This window comes from Podarcis pityusensis (genome assembly GCF_964106645.2).
Source record: "Podarcis pityusensis genome assembly, chromosome: 1".
NCBI lineage: Eukaryota > Metazoa > Chordata > Lepidosauria > Squamata > Lacertidae > Podarcis > Podarcis pityusensis.
In genome coordinates, this window is record NC_138028.1 from 10,087,096 (window position 1) to 10,114,730 (window position 27,635).

Consider the following 27,635-nt stretch of genomic DNA (forward strand, 5'->3'; position numbering starts at 1 on the left):
AAACTGCTAGGTTGGCAGGAGCAGAGGCTGAGCAACGGGAGCTCACCCCGTCGCGGGGATTCGAACCGCTGACCTTCTGATCAGCAAGTCCTAGGCTCTGTGGTTTAACCCACAGCGCCACCCGCATCCCACATACATGCACAGTGCCTTGCTAACTGCCACCTGGAACTGCTGTTTGCACAGGTTGGTTTGACCTTCAACCTGCAGGTATATCGCCAACCATATCCTGCCCAGGTGGGAAAGGGGAGAGTTGTTTCGTGATGAACGATAGAATCTTTCTTTCTTTCTTTCTTTCTTTCTTTCTTTCTTTCTTTCTTTCTTTCTCCTTCTTCTTCTTTAGCCAATGATAGCTTTACCCAAATTAATCTCTGCTCCTTTTTTGAGTGCAGACTCTTGATTTGTGCCAAAACAAAGTAATTTTTGCTCTTATCAGCTCTTGATCTGTGTTCAGTTCCAACGGAACTCAAAAGAGTTCACAACCGAGGCCATTGTGAAATTGATCCGACTTTCCCCTTTCAGTTAATTAATCAGAACTGAGTCAAGCAGTTCCTGCTTATGTTTCCAGTAAATGCAATGCTATTCTCAAAAGCAACGTTTCCAACTTATTTTCATTGGCATCAAACGTCGACACGCGGAGAAGCTCCTTCTGGAAAAAGCCATGCCCCAAAAAGACTAAAGCAGGAGAGATGGATTTTCTGGGGCCACTGAGTTGAAAAGGATTTGCTAAGGGCAATTAAAGGAAAGGCAGGGTCAGAGGAGGTCAAGGCCTGGAACAATAGTGATACTTGATACTGCAGCATTATAGACCAGCGCCTTTCTGACATCTCAAAATATTGCCAGCATGGCTAAACCTTCTGGTGCCTGGCATCTTTTCAATGGCAGGCAAAGCCTATGGGGGTGCGGTGCAGCGATCAGAGTGCTGGATCAGGACCTGGGCGATTAATGGTCCAGTCCCCACTCATCCATGAAACTCATTGGGTGACCCTCAACCAGTCGCTGCCTCTCCACCTAACCTACTGTGCAGGATTGTTGGGAAGATGAAACAAGGAGTGGGGAGAATCATGTATACTATCTTGAGTTCTTTGAAGGAAAGGCAGAATACAAATTCATTCATTTATTGGTTTGTTTTAAATTTATTTAAGCTATAAATTGCTTAAAGGCCTCTGCATTTCAGTAGGCCCTTTGAGGAAGTGTGCTGTTTTCATGATTAGTTTTAATTGTACTTTTTGCAATTGTTTACGTGCACAGCTTAACATCTAAGATAATTAAGAGGGGTATGTTGTTGTTTAGTCATTTAGTCGTGTGCGACTCTTTGTGACCCCATGGACCAGAGCACGCCAGGCACTCCTGTCTTCCACTGCCTCCTGCAGTTTGGTCAAACTCATACTGGTAGCTTCGAGAACACTGTCCAACCATTTCGTCCTCTGTCGTCCCCTTCTCCTTGTGGCCTCCATCTTTCCCAGCATCAGGGTCTTTTCCAGGGAGTCTTGTCTTCTCATGAGGTGGCCAAAGTATTGGAGCCTCAGCTTCACGATCTGTCCTTCCAGTGAGCACTCAGGGCTGGTTTCCTTCAGAATGGATCGGTTTGATCTTCTTGCAGTCCATGGGACTCTCAAGAGTCTCCTCTAGCACCATAATTCAAAAGCATCAATTCTTCGGTGATCAGCCTTCTTTATGGTCCAGCTCTCACTTCCATACTATACGGAAATATATGTATCATCTACCTAAAAGAAGAAAGGTATTGACAAACTAGAAGGTGCACAGAGAAGGGCAACTAAGATCATCAAGGGTCTGGAAATCAAGTCTCACGAACAACGGTTGTTTAGCCTGGATAAGAGGATACTTAGAGGTGATAGGCACCGTCAAATTTCTGAAGGGCTGTCACATAGAAGATGATGCTAACTTGTTTTCTGTTGCTCCAGAGGGTAGGAATCAACCCCTGGATTCAAATTACAAGAAAGCAGATTCCGACTAAACATTTGGAATAACTTTCTGACGGTTAAGAGCTGCTCAACAGCAGAATGGGCTCCCTCAGAAGGCGGTGGACTCTCCTTCCTTGGAGGTTTTTAAAGAGAGGTTGGATGGGCATCTGCCAGGGATTATTTAGCTGATAATTCCTGCATTGCAGGGGGTTTGGACTGGTTGACCACCGAGTTCCCTTCCAGTTCTACAATTCTGTCACCCAGTTTGTCTCGACAGGAAAAAGAATCATGAGACAGCCACACATTTTAACACACTTGGTTGTGACCTGTGCAGACTGCGTCCGCTAAGCTTAATGGAACAGCATTCAAGCTGCCATTGTGAACAGGTGGCAAAATGTATCTGTTTGGCTTAATTGCCAGGGAAAACAGAAGTTCGCAACTAAGCCATTGAGAGGGATTCCTGCTCTCCCTTTTAGCTGGCTCTGAATTCATTACTAGGGCAAGAAATCCAGTCGGCTGCATCATGGTCGGAAAACTTACGCAGGGTGTGGGTGAGCCTGAACTGGAGGGGGATACTTTCATTTAAAAAAGAAAAGATCTCGATTATTTTTATTTTTAGTCATATCTCCACCCCTGCCCTCCATTACTCCCCTCATTCCTTTTAGCGAAGCCTGAAACTACCCAAAGTGTTTATTTCGTGGAGGCAATTCACCTAAGGCTTCACTGTTGGTGCCGGCCCTATCCTTAGACAGGAGAAGCATCTGTAGAACTGGCCCACCTATGTGGCTGGGTGAGATGGCTACCTCAGACGGCACCCCCCAAAGGGCATCACCCCATTTTCCAAGGCAGGTTTTTCCATCATCCTGACTGCTGGGGGGGGGGTGATCCCTGAACTTGCTTGGTTCTGTGTGGGTTTTTCAGAACACCAATGAGATCCGGATGGGCCCTGGCAAAGCTGAGTGCTGTTTAATGGTGCATTATTTTTAAAGGAGGAGCAAGCGGCCGGCGTTGACTGGATTTCAGAAAGAAAACAGTGTTTCCTTTGTCACGCCGAGGAGAGCAGTTAGTTCAGTGATCATCGGCACTTGGAATCTACTCTGAAATCACAGGCCATGTGTGAATCAATTATTGTCTAATGACAGGCATGTGCAAAGGATGTCATAATATCGTCTTTGTGTCTGTGAGATAATCTGTGAACTAATTAGCGCTGTCTGAATTCCACGTTTCCTTCTCACTGAAGCAAGCCAGGAAGGGTAATTCTCAGAAGTCAGGATGAAACCTTTCCCAGAGAATTGTCCTCTTCGGCAGAGGGTGGTGAACCTGCGGCCCTCCCCATGTTTTTGGATGACAACTCCCGACAACCCCCAACAGCATGTCCAACAATCTCTGGAGGTCCATAGATTCTCCATTCCTGAAATAATTTTCTTCTTGTTGTTGTTAATTTATATGCCGCTTAGGTGCCAAAATGGCTTCTAAGCAGCTTCTAAAACTAGGGACGTATCCAAACCATTCATTTAAGGCCCCTTTACGCCATGGCTTCCCCTAAAGATGTGCAGCTTGTATAGAGTACTGGGAGTTGTTAGGAGAACCTTTTTGAACTACAGTTCCCAGAATTCTTGGGAGGAGAGAGCCAAGGATTGTTAGCAAGGCCAAGAGGGGAGTCTTGTCACCTGTGCAGCCCAGGAACCCGGTACACACAGCCCAGGCTTGCACCCCGGGGAGGTCATTTCGGTGCTAACGGAGCAATTTGGCTTCACCCCCAGAGGCACACTCCATTGTCTCCCGAGATAAATGCCAACAATAAATATGCTTTGAATGCATAGCATGGGTGTGACCGAGGATTCTTATCCCTGCAGCAAAGGCGTTGCTGCCCTTCAGCTGAAATCCATAAACCAACGGTGCTGCGAGGGATCAAAACACGATCCCCTCTGCAACCACAGCATAGAGATCGGAACATATAGGACGCACAAGAACACAGGGAAGCAGTTCCGGCTCCCAGCTGAAAAACTACAGAATACTATAACACAGAGACAGACTGTAGAGAGGTGGAGGATGCTTTACCCAATCTTAAATTGCTGGCAGAGCTGGGAGTGACTGTTCCAAGGTGGGAGAGACGGAAGGGTCAACTGTGCACCGAATATTCCCAGTTCTACCTCTCGGTAACATCGGAATCAAGAGAGGCCATGCAAACCCTCGCCAGGAGCTCAGATGAATGAATAATGGCAATATGAAGGCGCTGTGAGTGGGCAGTTTCTGAGTCTGGATGGAATCATAGAATTGTCAAGTTGGAAGGGACCCTGAGGGTCATCTAGCCCAACCCTCTGCAAAGCAGGGGAATATCAGCTAAAGCATCCATGACAGATAATCATCATCATCATCATCATCCGGCTGGGTTTCGTCAGCCACTCTGGGCGGCCTCCAACAGAATATTAAAATACAATAGTCTATTAAACATTAAAAGCTTCCCTAAACAGGGCTGCCTTCAGATGTCTTCTAAAAGTCTGGTAGTTGTTTTTCTCTTTGACATCTGGTGGGAGGGCGTTCCACAGGGCGGGTGTCACTGCTGAGAAGGCCCTCTGCCTGGTTCTCTGTAACTTGGCTTCTCGCAGCGAGGGAACCGCCAAAAGGCCCTCGGCACTGGACCTCAGTGTCCGGGCAGAACGATGGAGGTGGAGACACTCCTTCAGGTATACTGGGCCGAGGCAGTTTAGGGCTTTAAAGGTCAGCACCAACACTTTGAATTGTGCTCGGAAACGTACTGGGAGCCAGTGTAGATCTTTCATGACCGGAGTTATGTGGTCTCGGCGGCCGCTCCCAGTCACCAGTCTAGCTGCCGCATTCTGGATTAGTTGTAGTTTCTGGGTCACCTTCAAAGGTAGCCCCACATAGAGCGCATTGCAGTAGTCCAAGCGAGAGATAACTAGAGCAAGCACCACTCTGGCGAGACAGTCCACAGGCAGGTAGGGTCTCAGCCTGCGTACCAGATGGAGCTGGACACAGAATTGACCTGCGCCTCCATGGACAGCTGTGAGTTCAAAATGACTCCCAGGCTGCACACCTGGTCCTTCAGGGGCACAGTTACCCTATTCAGGACCAGGGAGTCCTCCACACCAGCCCGCCTGCTGTCCCCCCAAAACAGTATTTCCGTCTTGTCAGAATTCAACCTCAATCTGTTAGCTGCCATCCATCCTCCAGCCGCCTCCAGACACTCAACACAGGACCTTCACCACCTTCACTGGTTCTGATTTGAAAGAGAGGTAGAGCTGGGTATCATCCGCATCCAACCTCTGTATTAAAAACCTCCAAAGGAGGAGAGTCCACCACTTCTTGTGGGAGTCTGTTCCACTTTCTTACCATCAGAAAGTTCTTCCTGATGTTTAGTTGGAATCTCCTTTCTTGCACCTGCTCCATTCTCCTGGAGCAGGAGAAAACAAGCTTGTTCCCTCTTCCATGGGACAGCCGTTAAGATATCTGAAGATGGCTATCATATCTCCTGTCTCTTCTCAGGTTAAACATACCCAGCTCCTTCAACCTTTCCTCATAAGACTTGGTTTCCAGACCCTTGATCATCTTGGTTGCCCTCCTCTGCACACGTTCCAGCTTGTCAACATCCTTCTTAAATTGTGGTGCCCAGAATTAGAGAGAGTATTCCAGGTGTGGTGACCAAGGCAGAGTAGAGCAGGACTATGACAGTCACCTGCTTTGGGTGGGAGTTGTATTTCCCCAAAAGAGCAGCTTCATAATTTGGGGCTGCTCCTGGATCTATCTTTGTCACTAGAGGCCCAGGTGACCAGGGAGACTTCTAGCAGCTTTGGCTGGTAAAACAACTACAGCCATTTCTGGACCAAGATAGCTTGACTGCTGTCATCCATGCGCTGGTAACGTCCAGGCTGGATTACTGCAATGTACCCAATGTGGGGCTGCCCTTGAGGTTGGTCCAGAAGTTGCAGCTGGTGCTCAGTGTGGCGGCTCAGCAGCTCAGTGGAGCAGGATATTGCCAACACTTTACCCCGCCATGGAAATAATTGCACTGGCTGCCAATTAGCTACCAGGCGAAGTTCAAGGTGGTGGCTTTGATTTATAAAGCAGCTTAGGATCAGGATACCTGAAAGATTGTCTCACCCCCTTATAGCACTATATCAATGTGCTCTGCAGGTGGAGGCCTCAGAATGCAAAGGCTTCTCCCTACCCACCAGCAGAGAGCTTGCATGCTTTTTCATTCTCGTTTTTAAAAAAAAATATTATGGGTGAAAGCATTCCTATGGAGAAACTGAGCTTCTGCTGCCCTCTCCTGGCTAAATCATAAAATGCAACCTCATCCTATATCTAAGTTTTAAAAAAACCAAACAAACAGCAGCAGCAAAGCATGATCCAAAAACCAATCTTTCATAAGGGAGCCGTTTCCAAAGGAAGAGCTGTGAGAGAGACTTTGTCTGTAATCATGGGGTGGCTGGGCTCAATCGATCAAAAGATTACGAGTCTTGAGGTTATTTTTTTGGTTGCTATTTTGTTAACATTGTGGTTTTATAGATTGCGAATGCTGTACTTTGTGAATCCTATCATATGTCCTTTGTTGCAATTGTGCCATTAGGCTTCTTGGGGGTTTTTTAGTTGTTGCACTGATGGCATTTTATGGATTGTAGTTGTTTAAACTGATGACTTCTTAATTGCTCTGTATGATTTCTGCTGTATTTGTTCTATTATGTTATTACAGTGGTATCTCTGGTTATGAACTTAATTCGTTCCGGAGATCTGTTCTTAACCTGAGGTACCATTTTAGTTAATGGGGCCTCCTGCTGCCGCCGCGCGATTTCTGTTCTCATCCTGAGGTAAAGTTCTTAACCTGAGGTACTACTTCCGGGTTAGGGGAGTCCGTAACCCGAAGTGTTTGTAACCCAAGGTGTTTGTAACCCGAGGTACCACTGTATTTGTCATTTGTAAGCCAATTTACAATTCATCTGAATGAGACATGACAGGAATTTTTTTAACAAAATTGAACCGAATCTCCCATCAGCCCCAGCATGCATGGCCAACTGCTAGGGAAGATGGGAGTTGTAGTTCAGCCATACCTGGAGGACCACAGGTTCCCCACGCCTGCAGGCATAGCCGAAGTGCAGCCCTCCAGAGGTTACTGGAATACAGCTGCCATCATCCCTGGCCCTTGGGCCTTCCTGGCTGAGGCCGATGGGAGACAGAGTCCAACTGCAGCAGAACATAGGCTACCCTTGGACTGAAGAATCACAGCTATCAACTTGATTTCCACTCCCCTTTTTTAAAAAACAAAGCATACAAAAGGCTTTTAAAGTGCATGATTGTGGCTCCCCCATAATAGTAAGAGATCCTGCAGCTGTAAACATACCATATTTTCCGTTCTATAAGATGCACCAGACCACAAGACTCACCTAGTTTTTTGGAGGAGGAAAACAAGAAAAGCAATATTCTGAATCTCAGAAGCCAGAACAGCAAGAGGGATCGCTGCGCAGTGAAAGCAGTGATCCCTCTTGCTGTTCTGGCTTCTGGGATAACTGTGCAGCCTGCATTCGCTCCATAAGACGCACACACATTCCCCCTTACTTTTTAGGAGGGGAAAAGTGAGTCTTATAGAGCAAAAAATATAAGCTCAGTGTGCAGACACAATGCTGCGTTTCCTGGTGCCTCAGCGCCCTCTCAAGCATTTCATGTGTTTTGAAAGGCAGATAAAATATCTGTGCATGAAAAGTGTTTTGTTTTCATAGTGTCGGCTGCTTCATTAAGGTGGGCTGGGCCAGCCCAATACATTTTTGCACCTGAGGTGGAACCACAAAATGGCGTCCCACTCCCAACCACAGGAGGTCTACGTTAGGAACAGAGAAGGAAGGAAAACTGTCATTGGGCTGCCCCTGGGGATGCTGCCGCCTGAGGCAGTCCCCTCACCTTGCCTCATGGGTGTGCCAGCCCTAGATGAGGCCCTGTTTCAACTGCCTCAGTCTGCCCCCAGCTATCTCCCACCTGACTCTTTTTACTTACATATAGTCCAGGAAGATCATTTGCTGACCCTGGGAGCTGCGTTCTAGTCTCTTTGTTGTATTTATTTCTTTGCTCAAAGAAAGGCATGAGAAAGGGTGGCTCTCAGGCTGAATTTCCATACCTTCCAAGAAATAGGCCCTGGGCTCATGAAGAGTGTTCGGCACCTATGTGACAAACGGCCCGGAATGTGTCCCCCGTTGCAAGATGACTGCAAATATCCAAGAGTCAAGCAATCAACTGACCTTCCTTCAAAGATATACCACTTTTTCCTAATTACGCATGTGTGTGTTTTAACACCATCATAATAGCATATAACATTTACACTGCTGCTTTAATATGCTTTTCACTACTGTAAAAAGTCAGATGCGTAAAACGTTCTCGTTGAAGCCTATTTTAGGCATGGGTTAACTTCAAAATCCGTAGCAGAAACAAAAGACTGGTCAAAATCAAGGACGTCTAAGGGATATGATTTGTTATAAATTTATTTCATCTTCAGTATTTCAGCTTGCACCTTTTGCTCCAGCACTTTTTTTTTAAAATAGAACGTTTCACCTATGGCAGCATCTGCCATGTATACATTGAGTCCCAGTCAATGTTCTTAAAACAGGCTTAGCTTAATCCCATTAAACCATGTTGTGTTTGGTGTTGCATATGACTAGTTTACTTCTGGTTTCCACCCGCCCTCCCGCCCATGAATTAGCAGTGTCAAGTTTTTACAAAGCTCTTGAGTTTACAATATCCATGTGCAAAGACTCACATGTACAAACTGTGACCTGATAACCCCGAAACAGTAGTCCGTCTGACAAGAGAGGGGAATCTCCCTGCTCTCTCATTTTTATTTATTTATTTGGCCTGGAAACAAGAAACCCCCAATTCTACCAAATATTTAAATGGCAGGAAGAAAAATATACAAGCTCGTATTTATACTGTACTTCTATCAATGGCAACAGGTTGTAAATTCATGTTTGCGACTATCACAAAAGACTTATGAACACCAATTCAGCTTTATACTGTAAATACTGCTGGATCAATGGTTTAGGATTATCAATCATTGTTGTCATATGTTGTCTATAACAGTTCAAAAGCATCCTGGAGAAAAATCCTGAAAAACACATACCTTACGGTATATAATAATGTACCTGCAGTAGCTAAATATATACTGTACACAAGTCTTATCAGCATTTTATCTACCAAAGATGTGAGATTCCACTTTTAAATACAAAGCAGATAGCCAGTAATGTATATTTATAATACAGCCCTCTCTTTTTTCCATATATATTTTTTTTGCTTTGTTTTTAACCTTAAACAATTTGGTCACAATGCACCTTTGATATAAAATCATTTAAAATTTTATTATTAATACTCAAGACATTAGGTTTGCCAGAATTGGAATATTCTCTTTCCCCCCGCTCCCCAATAGTATTTTTTAGAACCACTTTTGGTAACAAATACAGTAATTAGGAAATGAGCACCCAAGTTCAGAATGCTGAAGTATGTTATCCATAATCCATTCCAGCTCAAAACAAGATGTTGCTGTGATAAGAAACGGAGTTGCAAAAACCACCACAGAATCTTTTTTCTTTTTCTTTTTTGGCTGGAATGTTTAATAAATATTTAGAAAGGTAAGGCAACAACTTCAAACAATCCAACCTGTCTGCTCAACTCCCCACCCCCCCACCCCATATTAGCTCCATGATGACCATACACGATCAATTTTTTTTAGGTGTACTCTTGTTTTATTATTTCCAAATAGCCTAAAGAAAATGTATAGCAATGCAATAATTTATCCTCAGTATTCCTAAGACAAATCTGGCCATTTTATCAACCGTGTACAGCTTAATACTGGTCGGATACTGAAGTTTGCGTTGTTGCCACTGCACACTTTGATAAGGATTGGTGGGGTGAGCTGGGATTCGCAAGCAACTGATTCATTGGCAAATCCCAATGCACACCTCCCAAATCCGCCTATAACCACATTATAGTTACTCGTAATGTTCACACTGAAGGAGCACCAAAGCAGGTCTGGTACTCAAAAGTTGCGTATACCAGAACAAACTCTTAGCATTTTTAAGGACCTCTATTTTTTCATTTTTTCTTTTTACGGCCCTGATCTGTATAAACATTCAACTCATGAAGATGTGCAAAAAAAGGAAAAAAACAAAAACAAAAAAACCCAAGTCAAATTACAGCATAGTTATCCGGAGGAGAAAGATGTTACACAAACTCATAAGAAAATGACAATCTTTTTTTTCTCTCTCTCTCTTTTACTATAAATACATTTAACAGTTTAGCAGAAAGACAAGCTAAATTTAAGATTGTTCACATTTGAAGTTGTATCACTCTCTGCTAATGATAAATAAGGAAGAGGTCCTGACAATGGAATTTGGACATAGCAATTTCGACAGATCTTTTGAAGACTGGTTTAAAGAAGGGTTAAAACAATGATTATTTTTGCAAAGTTCTGAGAAGTCCATCTGTTGTCCAAACTTTGGATTGAAGTTCTTTTTTTGTTTGTTTGTTTGTTTTCCTTTACTTAGAGACAGATATATACAGTGCTGTTGTAATAATGAAACAAATGTGAAATCTACTGTAAAGTTGCACAATACAGAAAACTGTTGCTCCATCTTCTACTACATACATGTGTGACTCCACAGGTTATTTAAATGCTGCTTTGCTTCTTTTTGTTAAGTTGGAATTATCCCATCCCGTCTAAGACCCCGCTTTAGTTCCAAATCCTCCAGTTTTTTCCATAGTTCTTCACGTTCCTTCTCCTTTTTCTTCTCGCTGTTAAATTAAGGGGAGGGGGGAAGAGAAGCATTAGAGGAAAAAGTCAGGTTTTCACGAGCCCCTTGTTTCTTACATCAGTACAGCTACAGAAAGAAAACGGCACTAGAGGTAGAACGATGCACTGGGGTGTCCCAACGCTTTGCATTTTCTCTGAAACCTCTTAAGGCTGTGCACACAAGAACCCCGCAACTGAATAGTGCCAGGCGTTCGCAGGAACAACCCCAAGCCGGTGGTGCCTTGCAACATCCAATGCTACCCAGTCTGGCAAGACTTCGGAATCACACCGCTTGCTCTATTTGCTGGTCTTGTCCTGCACTTACTGGCATTTCTTTATCCGAGTTAATGAAAACCTGCCTTCTAGAGCAAAACAAAGGTAGAATAAAAACAATTACATACCAAATGCACTACTGCAGATGTTTTGGAGGGTAAGGAATTGTGTTCCTGTATTTGAAGCCATTACAAACCCAAATTGCCCAATATGTTCCTTCAAATACTATGGAGATGGAAGCCAGTGGAGCTTCATTTGGCAATGTATGTCATCCGTGACGAGTGGATTTATTTTTCTTTCTAGGGAACTCATTGGATCTCTTTTTAATTATCGGACTGCATCAGTTATTTAATTTAAAAGCGTTATTATTCCATTTCTTGTTCTCTCCTTCCCCACACATTCTTATCTTCATCATTATTTACAGAAAACTGTCCTAAGCTTTTTTCCAATGAAACCACCGGAACTGCAGCCAGACAAGTGACCAAAATAACAGGTCCAAACTTTCACAAAACAGAAACTGCTACTTAACCTTTCTATTTCTCAGGATCATAAACTTAATATGTGCATAACTTTCAAGTTGCCAGAGAGCTAATGAATTATACCCAAGTTTATTGTAATAATAATAATAATAATAATAATAATAATAATAATAATAATAATTTATTTATACCCCACCCATCTGGCTGGGTTTCCCCAGCCACTCAGGGCAGCTTCCAGCAAAGGATGAAAAATACATTAAAATATAACTATTTAACTTTTTTAAAATGGCAGATATTGACTTGGCAGGCAATAGATAATGTCACAGTCGTGTACATAGTTAAAAATGGCAAAATTCTGTATACTAGAACAATCCTGGACTACTATCCTACCATTATTCATTATGGAGGAGGCCCAGTGAAAACAATAGTGCTTACTCCCTAGCAAAGTGTATCCTCTACTTGAGCAATGCCTTGTCTTTTTTACTGCTGGAATCCAAACAACATTGCATCGAGTTCTGTGCTAGCAGCCAAGGAGGCTTTAGGCTTGTGTTTCTCAAACACCCCACAATGCCACACGGAAAACCATTTTTGAGGCCGAGTGAATGTTCAAAGCTGATCATGGTGTGACATGGGAGCCTGCTGTTCAAAGACAAAAAGGTCGAAAACCACGCCGGAGATTCTCGATGAATGAAATAGCTTTCCGAATCCTTGCCTCCAAGATGTCATGATTTTAAAAATGTGTTTCCTGCACGTAGATGGAAGCCTCAGCTTTGACCTTTTGAGGTGACCAAACGCCAGAAACAGCCATTGCCAGAAACACAATCAATACTTCACTAATAATTGTTAGGAGTCTAACCAGTTTCTTGATGAAACTTGGGTAACGTTTGCAAAAAGGTCCAAGCTACATCCACACAGCAGCATCCCCGATACCCTGCTGGCCCTGGGCCACTGTGTAAGAAGCCTAGCCTAGCTTAAACAAAACATTAACAAATCAAGCATAACAAATCAAGCGTACAGGCATAAAGTCTATGAAAGCTAAGGGGTACTCGGTACCCCTCTATTTACATTTCTTTGAGTTTTCTTTTTAATGTTAAGCAGAGCGCAGTCAGCCTGGTGATGGAACTGAACAACATTAGGGCCTCCAAGAACGTGTGAGAGGCTATACTAACCTAACAAGGCTTGATGACATACAGTACCCTTCGCTTTGCTTGTGGGAACCCCGAGTCTCACAAAAGGCACGACTTTCACCAAGTCGCAAACTGCCCGGAGTTCCCGAAGTTTCCTCATTAGTTTCACCTGCTGCTTTGGATAAGCTGAAATTTCAGACAAAAGATGATGCACTATAATTGGAGAAGGGTGATTAAGGGAAAGGCAGAGAAACATTTTAAACTAAGGTGCAACTAATGATCGTATGGATGGCACTTCTTCTAGATCCAGCAATGCCAAAGCCTTAAATGTATCAAGATATTATGGAGAAGGAAAGCAAGGAAGGCTGGGGGGGGGGGGGACGGGGTCACTTTGCTTAGAGATCCCAATAAAGGTCAGACGCAAGTTATGAGAGTTAATTGCCGAAAGCTTTCTTGACTCGCAAAGAGTTCCTGTATGCATTCTGGACACCATCTTCAAAGCAAAGTGAAGGCAAATTGATGAGTTGGGGGGGGGGGTTAAATAAAAAAAGAAATTATTTTTATTTTTTACTATTGAAATTCTTGATACAATTAAGTCTTTAAGAACATAGAGCCAAAAGAAGTTCTGTGAGGAATGCAAGTTCACAAGCTACGCAATGGGTACTGTATCTCATAATGGGAAGGAAAAAAACAACCATCTATACGTCTTGCAGGGGCCAGGCTAATGAGCATGCGGGGAGGGGGGGAATGAAGCATTGCAATCAATCATGTGTGGGAATTATGCAATTACTGCAAAGTGTTTAAATAAAAAAAAGAACCAAAACTAAAAACAGCAGGCTTTATGCACAGCTGACAAAATAAAATAAAAAAGGCTGTAGAAAGTTACCGCTGGCGATCTGACTTGTAAGTGGCCGTCAGCTCGTCAAACATGGCGCTGTTCATTTCCATAAATGCCTTCAGCACGTTGTATACTAAAGCCACAATAGCCCTGTGAATCGTGAAAGAAAGAGTCCATTAATTTGCCATTCAAACGGGACAGATCTTTTCGTGCCAACAACACCGTTCTGATTTGATGTATTTGTGTCACAGGACACACAGCTCTGGCATCATCTAAGCTGTGTCCCCTTCCAGTCTTCCCCAAATCTATACTGGGTCAACGGAAACAGAATCCTGCATCAATAAATGTTGTGCTGGGAAGTGTCATTAACCACAGCTGAATATAGTGTGTGGAGCCTTTTCAAATTCTGCAGTGTTTCAATGTAAGCCAAACTCAAGATGCTATTACTTTGTGGGGGAAGACCAGAGGGGGCAACTGAAGTTTAGAACTCAAGTTTCGCAGAAACATATGAAAGCAGGGAGAGAATGCAGGAAGATTTAACACAAAACTTAGCATGGCACCCGGCAGGTGATCGCAACTTTTTCATTCCTTTCATCTGTGCAGCCTAGTGCTAAATTCTCCAAGGACTGGGAACCTCAAGATACTCTCTAGTCAACTCTAGTCCTTCTATGCTAATAAGCTGGGACAATGGCAAAAGAAACTATAAGAAAAAGGACTGGGGGAAAGGAAGACTAGAATTAGAAAAAGGAAATCGAATGAGAGAAGCACTGAGGAGGAGCAGAGAACCTCATATTAAATAAAAAAGGACGTTCATGTTTATATTTTTCCTTTATTACCCCGTGGAAGCTCAGTGCAATATATGCTTGTAGAAGTATGTACTGCTGAATTTACTACATGTCCTGTTAAGGAGACCCAGAAGAAAGTGTAAGAAAACCAGGGACTCATCTCCCATAAGCCCTCTTGAGTAAGCTTTTGATGACCTGTCTGTGCACCTCAAGGCTGTCTCCTACTGCAGACCCCAAAGAATACAACAGGGCTTATCAGTGAAGTGCTCTGAAGACTAGGGCAAAAGTAAATCGTATTAAGGTTTTATCTGGAGGATATTGCTGTAAAGTGGCAATGTTGTAGCTGCAGAGCGGCAAAAGGCACCTTTTAAAAATACGGGATGTACATCTCTGCGGCGCAATAGGTCAGTGCATCTGGCCGTTGACCAGAAGGTTGGCGGTTCAGCCCCCCCCCCCCGGGACAGCTGTGGACAGGAGTCCTGCACTGCAGGTGGTTGGACTAGAGGGTAGATGACCCTCAGCGATTCCTTCCAACTCTAATTCTATGATAGATCCTTTGTTTCAAAGTTCCTGATACACAAGGTACTAGTGACATCAACATCACTCAACTGTGACACAACCCATCACACAACCGGTCTGAGGAAGCACAGTAAACCAACCTCCCTGCTCCCAGTGAACTGCAAATTCTTCTCATTCTTTTGGCTAGATTTTTAATAATACAGTTCCGTCTTGGGGGTGCGGGATACCAGAATCAGAGCATCTGCCAATATGCTAGCTCAGGATATGGAATGAACTTTGCGCTTTCCCAACTCAGTATTTAATATGGACATATCATGCCGGGTACTACTAACTGGTGCTGCTTGTTTCAGCAGGTTTCTGTGCTGTTTTGAAAAAACGAATTTTTTTTTTGTTTTTATTTAGTTTCAAAATTATATTATGGCTTAACTGTGAACAGCTTTGTGAAACTTGGTTTGAACAATAATCTGTACGATATTTTTTTTAAAAAAAACTTTCTGTTTCTGAGAAACTGACCCTTCAAACTGGTGAAACCTTTTCCAGGTTCTGCCAGTCTCTAGATGAAATGTTTCTGTTCAAAGATCTGTAACAGTCCAACTTGGAAGTCATCATACTTTTGCTCACAATACGGCTGTGCACCAAATATCTACAAAGAGGTTCCAATATCACTTTTCAAGTAAATAGGCCAGATCATAATGAGAGTTGCTTTGGAAAGCCAACCAAGTCTCCTCTAATTTCCAAAAGTTTTAACCTCATCTATTTTCCTAAGTGACCATGTACACAACGAGGCAGGGTCACATTTCAACTAAGTACAGGGATTTATTATCTCTGCAATTCCAGAGTTTTCTCCTCTTCTTAACTTCTCCCACGAAGGATCTCAGAGGAGCGCCTGCAAGTTTATTCTATCATACTGTAAGTACCATACTGTCAGCTAGCACTATATACGAGAAACACTGCAACTTTCTCAAATGTATGGTGTCCCAGAAACAAGTTTCGTGCATACACTTCAGGTAAATATCCTAAGTGCTTGCAAAAGCCCTGCTCTCATTGTGCAACTCTAGAGTTAAGTGCATTTGGTGTCAAATCTATGCTGTAAAACCCTGCAAGTGGTGAAATGTCAAGACAGGTCAGATAACCAGTATTTCATTGTTTAGGAAACAACTCTGTGAAAGGTACAAATCTAAGATTTTCAATGTGTTGCAAATATACAACAATGGGTTTTTTAAAAAATAAAACAAAGAAAAACACTTACGGGTTCCAGTGTTCTTTGGAAATCCTGTACAGACTGGAAAACATTATGGGAAGTATTACATTGGAATTCTCCTCTATCAAACTCATGATGTATTCATTATTCCAATAGTACAGTGCTCTTTCAGCCACCTTGGAAAAAGGGGGAAATGGTATTCTTTTATTTCCTAGATCAGGTAACAATTCCAGTAAGTACAACCATATTATGCCAGTGCTTTGCCATCTGTACTGTTTTCCAGATTGTTTATGGGCCCAACTTAAAAGTGCTGGAATTAACCTTTAAAGTCCTAAACATATTGGGGCCAGCAAGTAAATGCACATGTGGTATTCCATTAGGGGAAATCTATTGAGAGGAAACAATATTGCATGGCAAAGTGGTAGGACAGGGCCTTCTGGCAGTTCCCTCACTGCGAGAAGCCAAGTTACAGGGAACCAGGCACAAGGCCTTCTCAGTAGTGGCACCTGCCCTGTGGAACGCTCTCCCACCATGTGTCAAAGAGAATAACAACTACCAGACTTTTAGAAGACATCTGAAGGCAGCCCTGTTTAGGGAAGCTTTTAATGTTTGATGGATTACTGTATTTTAATATTTTTTGGAAGCCGCGCAGGGTGGCTGGGGAAGCCCAGCCAGATGGGCGGGGGTATAAATAATAAATTATAATTATTTATACCCTGCCCTCCCCAGCCAAAACCAGGCTCAGAGCAGCTAACATCCAATATATAACATATTAACATAAAATCAAGCAATCAATTAAAATACAGTGGTGCCTCGCAAGACGAAATTAATCCGTTCCGCGAGAGTCTTCGTCTAGCGGTTTTTTCGTCTTGCGAAGCAACCCTATTAGCGGCTTAACGGATTAGCGCTATTAGCGGTTTAGCGGCTATTAAAGGCTTAAAGGCTTAGCGGATTAGCTGCTAAAAGGCTATTAAAGGCTATTAAAGGTTTAGCGGATTAGATAAAGGGGGGGGAAAGCGGGAAAAAAATCTCAAGACTCGCAAGACATTTTCGTCTTGCGAAGCAAGCCCATAGGGAAATTCGTCCTGCGAAGCAACTCAAAAACGGAAAACCCTTTCGTCTAGCGGGTTTTCCGTCTTGCGAGGCATTCGTCTTGCGGGGCACCACTGTACATCCTAAAATCTAATCAGAATCAAAGTGAAATCCAATCAGATGACAACCCACATATTAGGGCTGGGGACCTTAAATGCTCACCGGCCTAACTGTTTGTACTGATCTTATATGAGCCTGTGAGAAAAGTTGCGGAGCCACTTTCATATAAGTTCTTATAAGGAGAGAGGGGGAGTCAGACTGGACCCCGGCCAAAGGCCTGGAGGAACAGCTCCGTCTTGCAGGCCCTGTGGAAAGATGTCAGATTCTGCAGGGCCCTGGTCTCTTGTGGCAGAGCATTCTACCAGGGTACCAGGTCGGGCCCACGGCCGAAAAGGCCTTGGCTCTGGTCGAGGACAGTCTAAGCTCGTTGAGGCCCGGGACCTCCAAGATGCTATTATTTGCAGACTGGAAGGTCCTCCATGAGGCATACCAGGAGAGGCGGTCCCGTAGGTACGAGGGTCCTAGGCCATATACGCTTTAAAGGTTAAAACCAGCACCTTAAACCTGATCCTGTACTCTACCGTGAAAAGGCTAAGCATCCTCTAAAACTTGCTATACTGCTCAGAATCCCCCTCTTCTGAAGTGACTTCCCATATCAAAAAATGGCGTCACAGTTTATGTACATGCAACATACAATTTGCTTCTGAATTTCTGGCTGCCAATACTGACCTGAAAGTGAGGGCTAGACACACACTTAGCTATTTGTTTAAACAAGGGTTCTTGAATTTTGACAAACTGTGAGGGTTCAATCACATCCAATATCTCCTCCAGCTCTCCAAGGAACATGACCTAAAGTGAGAAAGGAAGTATTAAATTCAGAGGTCTTCTGTTTGCATTCGGAAATAAATTTTGAAGGAAGCATTAACTCAGCTTCTAGTTATGCCAGTAGAGATAATGCACAAGAACAATATACCCTTCATTTGCAGAAACTGGCTGCAATCATGCATATACTTCTTAGGAAGTAAATGCAAAACCCAGCACCATTTATTGGCATAGGAACAAGCACACTTCAATCAAGTCAGTAAGACTCTGCACCAAAATAAACTTGCAAATGTCACAATTAAAGAGCACATGCAAACATTTCCAACCGCTCTTAAAAATTGACACGATTAACAGCTAAGTAGGGTGGACAGCTTACTTTTTACAGATGGCACTAAGGAGGGTAGCCATTATTTTACTCCTACAAGAATATGCAGAATAAAATGGTTGCTAATTGGGCTGCTGTCAACCTTTGTGCAAAGCAATAAACCTATGGCTTCTGAGTAGTCAATGACGAATGTCAAAAAAGATCTGCATCTAAAATCATTTAATAGAATCGTTTAGCTTTCCTCAAATACACCTACATTTTCCATTGTACTACAAAATACTACTGGGTTACTTGTAAGGTTTCTATCCTACCAGTTCTCTAAAGAGCTCAAAACAGCACACATGGCTGGGTCCTCACCATTTTATCCTCAAAGTTGCCCTGTGTGATAGATCGGCCTGAGAGACAATGGTTGACCAAAGGCCACCCAGTTAGCTTCATGGCCGAGTGGAGATTTGAACCCGAGCCCCCCTAGTTGAACACTCTAAGCACTCTAATGATCCCAAGCACGGAATATGCCTTTTCCCCCAGCTGCTGCATACCCTGGGCTGCCAACTTCATATAGCTATTTCCAAGGTATCTTTCCTCATCAGCCACCAGCAGTTCAGACCCCATGAGCCTATATATATGAGATTAAGATACTTTTGTCTGAAATGTGCGTCCCTTTACACTTGCTTACATTAAATGGCATTTGCAATATAATAAGAGATGGCCCAATGTTTCCTTTTTCTACAGATTCTGTTTTCAGCAGGAAGACGATCGACGCCCCATTACTTACTTCTTTTTGACTGCAAGTTTTCGGCCAGAATTTCATTAAACCTCTAATGACCTGCATTGAGGAAGAGACAATGAACAGTCCATTTAGATACAGAAATACACAGGTATCTGAAGCCAACTCTCAAGATAAAAAGAGACATGTATAGATCATACTTACAGGCTCTGTGAGTGAAGGGTCTTTCTCCAGAAACTGCACTATGCAATACGCCAACTGCAAAATATATAAGAAAACATTGCATTAAAGTATTTTCTTGAAAATGCAGAAAAGAATAAAAATATCATTAAGGTGGCTAATGCAGATATACATCCTGAATCCTAACTGCCACAAACAGACTTCCTTCATGGCACTGGGTTTCCCCTGATCTGCTGCATCCTCCTGCAACTAAAAGAGCAACTAGTGATGATGCCCACTGGAAAATATTAGGAAGTAATGCTTGTCTGGCCCTTCAAATACCTCAGAGGGCTGTAGCAGGAAGAGACAAATCAGTGGTCTAATAAATAATAATAATAATAATAATAATAATAATAATAATGCAACAACTCTCAAATTACACAGGAGCAGCTTTGTATCCAAGTCTTACTCTGTTAGCAGTTTCCATTTCAAATGAAGATTGAAAGATGTGGAGTTCCATCAAACTGCAAAGCTGACCAACACACCAAGCTCCTCAGTATACTAAAGCAACTAGATAAATGTGAGTCTGAAACCATCTGAATTTCGGCACTGAATGCCTCATTGTGCTGTGGATGGTTTTCTTCTACGTTTCTGGCTGCACTAGGGCACGTGAGATGAGTTAGCACAGCTGAAGACCGGCGAACAGAAAGATTAAGCTAGCAAGGCTTCCTCTGCAGGGATATCAGAGGCAAAGGTTTGGAGAGCAGGAAATGAGAAGATTTGTAGTCAAACTTAGGAAAGCAAGAACACTAAAGAATATAGGTGCTGGTTCAGAATCTGTGCCAGGAATTCAAAGCAGTGGTGTGCAGAATGGCAGCCTGCAGGCTAAATCGGACACCACTGTTGCTTCACCATCACCTTGCAGCAGAGGAAGGCAACCTTTTCATTCCGGCCAACCCCCTCAACAACTGGCTTCTGGAAGGAGCAAACACTTTCAGAAACACACAGCAACACTCCGCAATTATTATTCCCTGCAGTCTCCTCTCCCATCAAGAACAGTGGAAGATGCTACCCTTAGGTGCTTTGTGTCAGCTGACTACAGATTCACTGGAGTGGCAAAAGTAAGAAGGTGGGAGGAAAGAGGAGAAGGTGTCTGACTCGGGATGTAGTGCTCCTCCCCAAGTTAGCTGGCAGGCATATCTAGCTGCCAAACCCCAATTACAGAGTGGAATAAAGCACCCAAACCAAAAAAAGTAATAAATAAATAAATAAATAGGGAAGCTATACAGGCAGTCCCAGATCTGGATGGGTCTTGCATTCCAGGGTGTTGCACACTTGCATGAAATTGTGTGCCATTAAAACACCCTGCCCCATCCATCCCTTTTAGGATGTTTTCTGGTCCCTTCCGGATTTGCCGCTGTGTGCACAGGCACAATCATGCACATTTCGGTCACGCCTAAAACAGGGGTTGTTTGTATTCATCAACACTGAAGACAGACACTTGTGCAAACTGATGTAAGTTTAGCTTTCAAACCTTGTGTGCGCCCTCATCCTAAGGCAACACTAAACAATTAAGATACAATTAGCAGTAGCTCTGTTTCAGCAAAACAGCCAGTAGCCTTGTACCTCCTTAGCTTACCTAGCACTGCATTGTGGACTCAGGGCTGAACTAGAGAAAACATCCTGCTCACCTAGCCAAATAACCTTGTAAGAACAGACTGACAGAAGTGGATGGGTTGCTGGAGATTCTTGCCCAATTGCAGGCAGTCTCTGGTGAACACAAGGGGCAAGCAAAAATATGTCTGCTGGACTCTACATGTTTCCGTTTTCTTAAAGGGTTTGGTTAAATCTATTTCCAACTCAGCACATACAGAAGTGCCGGCCACACTGGTTCTAACAAAAGCAAGAAACAAAAAACAAACAAACATTTGTATGGAAGTTTTTACCTGTGCATGGAAGAGCGATAAACTTCTAACGGTATGTAGAGGAATCAGTACTTTCACCAAAAACTGTTTATGCTCGGCTTTAAGAGGTAAAGCAAAGCCATTGATAATACTAGAAGGGAGAAAAGAAGCATTATTAGTATCAAGGTATTCCTTAACACAGAATGAACTGGATTGTATCTAATCACAGCTAGAACAAGCGTTTGAAACTGGCACACATGAAACATGGTCTAAATTTGCATGAGAACAAAAGTAATCTTGCAAATTTTATTTATAAGCAGAAAAGCATTCTTTTACCAATAAGTGCAAACACTGCATATTATAAAATTGTCCATACAGATTTCCTTTCATTATCTGACCCCTGAGAATTCTGTTATCATGAGCAAGTTTGGGTCTCTTGTCCTCTCTCACTGTGGGTAGAAGTGACTGAATAAACTACTTTCACTTCAGGATGGAATCTGCCAGATCCTGCAAGTGAAAAGGCCAAGGATTTCTCTTTCAGGATCAAAGCGAGCAGACAAGGGAGCATATGGGCCCTAAGTCCACAAAGAGAAAGTACATGAGCTCAAGGTCTGCTCCTGACCTCAATGCAAATAAAATCCTGGGAACCAAATCAACAAGCCCAAGGTGTGGGCCATTAGAAACTCTAAAATGGAGCACAGAAAAGCTTAACAGCCTGACCTTGCCTCTAAACTGAAGTTAAGCATATGCCAAGCAACTAAGGATACAGGGCCCCATAGCATTTGAATGCCGCTTTAAATGTCAGTGAGAGCTACCTTGCCAAAATCGGATGCCCAATAAAGCATAGATTGCCTGACAATCCCCACCAGCAACCCAATCCTTTAGATGCGGTTTAGAACCAATATTATAAGGAACAGCTTAAACTAACTCAGATAAGGCAGAATCCCAGCCCTGGCAAGTAACTCAGTCCAACTTCAGGAAGACACATATTTAGCTTCCTTGTGCTCTCAGAAACGCAGCAGTCAAGAGTCATGACTGTCAGAATTCCTGATCTATGATTGCAGTCATGGGATTTTTGTCTTTCACATGACGGTATATGTTTTGACTCCACAGAGTGGGATGTGACGAAGACAGGATGTTTGTGTTACTGTGTTCCATGAAGTGGGACTATTGTCCTTTGTTCTTTCTCTCTTTGCTGTCTGATGCTAGAGAGAGAGGGAGCCATGTTGCATTGCTCCGTGTGTGTTTATATGTAAATAAAGTAGATTAGCCAAAATGCTGAATTGCTGAGGTGTGTTACGCCAACTGTGCAAACTCTGTGGATCTCTAAGTGTGCCAGTGTCAGTTGGCATCGGTCGCTGTGATGTTCGGGCTGAAGAAAGCTTATGAAGCTCCCGAACGATCGACTAGGAGGGAGAGAACATGCCAGTCGGGCATGTGTCTCTGCCAGGGTCCTACTCAAGTGTAAGAATTGGTTCGGCACCACTGCATCTTATGAGACCCCATGGCAAGGCAGCAACTCACATCTACGTGGGCCATTAGGGCATGTCATTTTAGGAGTTGAATTTTTTTGCAAATCTCTTCAGCGAGGGGTCTTAAAAATATGTTTTTGAGTGTGAGGAATTCAAATCTGCTATTATTTTTGTGATTGGACAACAGTTAGCTTGGTACGTCTATTGATGGAGAAGCACATAAACTGCTTTCGGAAAACAAAACAAAAATTAATTTTGCCTTATGAAAATGTCTGATAATGCTAAATAGTAGTAGTGATTATAGTAATAAATAATAATAATAATAATAATAATAATAATAATAATAAATTGCCACAAGTATTTGGCAATGATTTTTAATGAATTCTATGCAATTTGACACACATTTAATTTACCAGGCAAACCTAAATTACATCAATTTAATTAAAATACCTTTTAAATTCTTAAGTCATGTTACAACTTTTTAACACCCCCTCATTTTGGGAAATTGAAAGTTGGGCCATGTGTTTACTATCACAAGCACCTTTATCTGGAAGCCAGTTCAACTGCTAGTGAGGTTTCTTCCACAGAAACATTTTGGGGCATTAGTAAATTTAAGATAACCTTTTTCGCACGTCAAGTTTGTCATCACGTAGAAGGAATGTTGTAGGTGAGGTCAGCCCTTAAAATGAGACTTTATTTACCTTCCTAATATTTCCAGCAGTTCAGCTACACCATTGAAGTGTTCAGTTTCATAAACAAACCTGCCCAAACAAATTACATACATTAAATAATTAAGCAAATTGCACAGACACAAATTACACAGATTAAGTATTTATTTACTTGGAAATTTCTAGCCTGCCCTTCTAGTGTGCATGGACCAACCAGGGTGGTTTACAGTTTAAAAACACAACACATTAAAAAATATATTGTGGGCATACAAACCTACAGGAATGAGAATAGAAAATTACATAAACAGCTTTCTTTTAAAAAAAAACACCCCACACTTACCGTAGAAAAATATTGTTAATCTGTTTCCTGATAAATGCTCTAAGACCAAGGAACTTTCCATAAATTCTGTGTAAGACTGTTTTTAGGTAGTCCCGCTCACGAGGATCTTCGCTGTCAAACAGTTCCAGAAGCTATTGGGGGGGGGGGGTCAAAATGAAATCAAAATGAAACCAACAGCTCAGAAATGGAGCCTGTCTCTAACATCTGCATTTCTGAATTGGCTTTATCTGACCATACTTCTTCATTCCACAGCCAAATTGTCCATCGTGAATTTTGACCTTCTGTCTGACTAATGGATCCCTACCAATAACCTTCACAGAAGGCTCTTTGATCCAGTGGAAGCTTCCATGAACGGGGTGGTGGGATGTTTTTGCAAATGTCCCCTTTGCTCCATACAGCTCCCAGCACTGTTCCAGAGCAGTGTTAGAAATTCGGAAATATAAGCTAGGGGCCAAATGGCTACTTAAACCAAGCTTGCAGTCGCCAAACCAGAATGTCTAGTTGCCATTTTTGGGCACGACGGCTCGAAAGTCTTATTTTTCAAATGATGGGCTGATGTGATTGATTCTCTGGCTAGTTCAGATGACACCCTTGAGCTAGGTTAAGAGCTTTGAGAACTTAAAGACGAAAAGTCACTTTATCCAGGGACTGTCCGCATATATACTAGCCTATTTCTACCTCTTTTTCTTGACGGTAACACATTCATAGCGTAAGAATATTCTTCACAACTGTGAGCACAGCAGTGGAATGGGATAAGTGAAGACAAGCAACAGCAACTAACTAGAACATTGTTCACTGCTCCTGCTCAGGCTGCACAGGAGAAAAAACCATTTTGGTTCCTGAAATTCATTCTGACTGCGCAGAAAAAGTATAACTGATAGAATTCTACAGGAAGGGGCATTAGTGTGTGAAAACAGTCCAGATCCAAAGATCCTCGGGTATGCACCTCCAGATGATGGAGATATCAGGTGTCATCCTGAAGCTCAGGCATCTGTGCTTAGTCGCAAATGGCCGATAGCCAGGTGCAAAATGCGCCTGGCGCCTGGCTATTTTCGAACCCAAAGGGAATCCGAACTCTCTGAAGCAGATCTGGTGTGGATGCAAAGGGCTGCAGAGAGAAGGGAGAATGTATGGCAATCACCTCGCTCTTCCTCCTCTTCACAGAAGCCTTTGCTGGATCAAAGAGTCTGCCCATGAACAGAAGGACCAAATTGCATATAAGCCTTACTTCCCAAGCACTGATGGACCAGTATATTGCTTAATCCGTGGCAAGATCTAACAGGGAGGGGCTGGTTCAAGCCTTTTGCACCACAGAATTCTATTCGTAAGGTGGAGGCAGATTGAGAATTGTTTCAGGAGATAGCTGTGTGGTATTCTCTCTCATGTGAAGTTAGCCCGTGTGGTGTAGTGGTTCAGAGCGGTGGACTCATAATCTGGTGAACTGGGTTCGATTCCCCGTTCCTCCACATGCACCTGCTGGGTGACCTTGGGCTAGTCACACTTCTCTGAAGTCTCTCAGCCTCACTCACCTCACAGAGTGTTTGTTGTGGGGGAGGAAGGGAAAGGAGGTTGAGACTCCTTAGGGTAGTGATAAAGCAGGATATCAAATCCAAACTTTTCTCTTCTTCTTAGTGCCAAACATTTAATGTCATCTTCTACCAAATTTAAGTTACAGTATTTCATAATTGCCTTCACACATTCCAGTGACAGCTTCTGAATGCAGTTTGTTTTTTTTAAGTCTCTCAGACTTACAGAAACTCCAGTAATCAACCTACAGGTTGTTTTTTTAAAATAAAAGTTAGCATTACAAATACTCTCATGAGCTTCGAAGAGAGCAGACCTCCTTACCTGTAGTACAAATTTCTGATCTATGTATTTTTTGGCAATGCTGGGCTGGAATTCTTGGCTTTCCAAAAATCGTATGAAAAATTCATATACAAGCTGCAATAAATCACAACACAATTTAGTAATGTGTTAATGCGTGCTGCATTTCTACAGAATGAAACAGTAAATTATTATTCTGCTTCCGTATTTAAAGAGAGGCAAGAGAGAGACAATGGTAGGTAAAGACATCGTCTATGTGCCTACCCCTGGTTCAAGTGAGTGTTTTCCAACCTGGTGCCCTCCCTCCCACTGCACAGAGGAGTTCATTGTCCTGCATGTGTGGGGAGATTGTTGCTGAATCAAACAACTTTTTTTAAAAAAAGGTTATGTTCATGACCACCTTGATAAAACTGTTTCCCCATCTCCCCCTACCTCCTGCCCCACCCTTCCTTGGTTTATTTATATGGTCTTTCCCCCCTATAGGCCCTTTTCAGAGACACAGACCCACCCACACATATAGTTAAATATTACCACTGCCACTCATACCTACTCAGGATAGGGTGGGATATAAATCCAATTTAACTTAATAAATAATGTGTTATTTTCCTGTGTTCATATAGCCTAGAGTGGCATAAGCCTAGCGCCCATTAATTATTTTTATTTAGCTGCCATCAGAAGTACTGCAGCTCATTCTAAGAGCAGGCATCACAAACTCTTTTGCACTGGCTTGCCAAAGCTCCCAGGGGTATAATCAGCATTCCTCTGCCCTCCAGACTCTTGAAATCATATAAAATAAAGCAATTATTATGTTGGTGAAACATTTAATGGTAATTAGAAAGCGTTTGGGAGCATTCAACTACAACACAGATGTCTGATGCAGAATAATGTGTTTTAATCTGGATTCTCCAAACTTGTTTGGGGGGGGGGAGAGATGACTGCCTCCTGCATGGAAGGCATTTGTGTGCCCGCACTCTCTCCCTCTCCACCCCACAGGGCCTGACTGCGAGTTACACGTAAACATGCCCAACAGCCCTTTCCACTTTGTAGAACTGATAGGGAGGGAATCAGTGGATGGAAAGGGCACTTAAGTCCTTCTCTGCCCTGTTTCCTCACTCCAAGCCACCATGCCAGGCAACTTTCCCCCCGTGAGCTTTAAAACGTGTGGGCATTTATAACCCTGTGGGGTGAAAAAACACCGTGTAGCACCATTTGGGGCAAGGAAAGTATTATACAGCCTGCTACGTCGCAATTAATTGTTGTCTCCTGAAGAACTGGGGTGGGTGTGCTACTAGGCTACCGTTGCCCAGGTTTGAATGTAAGCAGGAACACATGAAGCTTCCTTTCACTAAGTCTCATCACAGGTTTACCCCAGCAGGCACTGGCTCTCCTAGGTTTCAGAAAGGGGGCATTCCCAGTCCTACATGGATTGAACCCAGGGAACTTTGTACACAAAGCCTACATCTTTTTAGCGGAAAGCAAGTGACCAGGGCCATTAGTTCCATGAATGGAAGAGTGGAAAGGAAGCGATAACACTGGTACAGTGGTATCTCGGGTAAAGTACTTAATTTGTTCCGGAGGTCCGTTCTTAACCTGAAACTGTTCTTAACCTGACGCACCACTTTAGCTAATGGGGCCTCCCGCTGCCGCCATGCCGCTGGAGCACGATTTCTGTTCTCATCCTGAAGCAAAGTTCTTAACCCAAGGTACTATTTCCGGGTTAGCGGAGTCTGTAACCTGAAGCGTATGTAACCTTGAAACGTGTGTAACCTGAGGTACCACTGTATTTATTAAAATCTGTGTGAAACTGGTTTTAGAAGTTGCAAGACCATCATAAGGTGTGGCTCAGTGTATTCTGCCTAGCTAAATAAAAGCTGCTAGAGGACTGAAAGCTGGAGTCTACAGCTGCTTCTCCTCAATGCGCCTTTGTATTTCGTAAAGGTAAAGGTAAAGGTAAAGGTAAAGGGACCCCTGACCATTAGGTCCAGTCGTGGCCGACTCTGGGGTTGCGGCGCTCATCTCGCTTTATTGGCCAAGGGAGCCGGCATACAGCTTCCGGGTCATGTGGCCAGCATGACTAAGCCGCTTCTGGCAAACCAGAGCAGCAGAACAGAGCAGTATTTCCTAGGAAACTATTTAAAATGGTGTTTCCTAGTCCCTTTTATAAAAATCAATATCCTTACTGAACAGAATGCCAAGCTAAATATAGATTTTTAAAATTACTAAATCTGTATTTATCTATATACATTCATCTGTAATATGGCACACTGTTGCTATTCTGCATAGAGAATCTGAACACAATTTACAAAGGGAACCAGAAAGTGAAAGAGACCTGAAGTTTATTAAAATTAACAGCACAGAACCTGTCATGTG

The 27,635-nt window shown here is 43.0% G+C and overlaps 1 protein-coding gene across 5 annotated transcripts in view; it reads right to left on the bottom strand.

The window, feature by feature from the left end:
• Positions 1–8,394: 8,394 nt before the first annotated feature.
• The window catches only part of PPP2R5E (protein phosphatase 2 regulatory subunit B'epsilon), an 89,860-nt gene continuing 70,619 nt past the window's right edge, over positions 8,395–27,635 (bottom strand). For 4 of the 5 annotated variants that reach the window (XM_080981059.1, XM_080981058.1, XM_080981062.1 and 1 more), the window contains 11 exons: positions 25,290–25,382; positions 23,442–23,572; positions 23,135–23,194; positions 21,004–21,112; positions 19,103–19,156; positions 18,947–18,997; positions 17,754–17,873; positions 15,981–16,108; positions 13,476–13,577; positions 12,632–12,775; positions 8,395–10,712 (listed from right to left, as the gene is read on the bottom strand). In XM_080981059.1, the coding sequence (XP_080837185.1) occupies positions 10,613–10,712; positions 12,632–12,775; positions 13,476–13,577; positions 15,981–16,108; positions 17,754–17,873; positions 18,947–18,997; positions 19,103–19,156; positions 21,004–21,112; positions 23,135–23,194; positions 23,442–23,572; positions 25,290–25,382 (1,092 nt within the window). In that variant the 3' untranslated portion in view covers positions 8,395–10,612. The remainder of the gene's footprint in view (positions 10,713–12,631; positions 12,776–13,475; positions 13,578–15,980; positions 16,109–17,753; positions 17,874–18,946; positions 18,998–19,102; positions 19,157–21,003; positions 21,113–23,134; positions 23,195–23,441; positions 23,573–25,289; positions 25,383–27,635) is intronic. The other variant, XM_080981061.1, reaches the window with a different exon arrangement.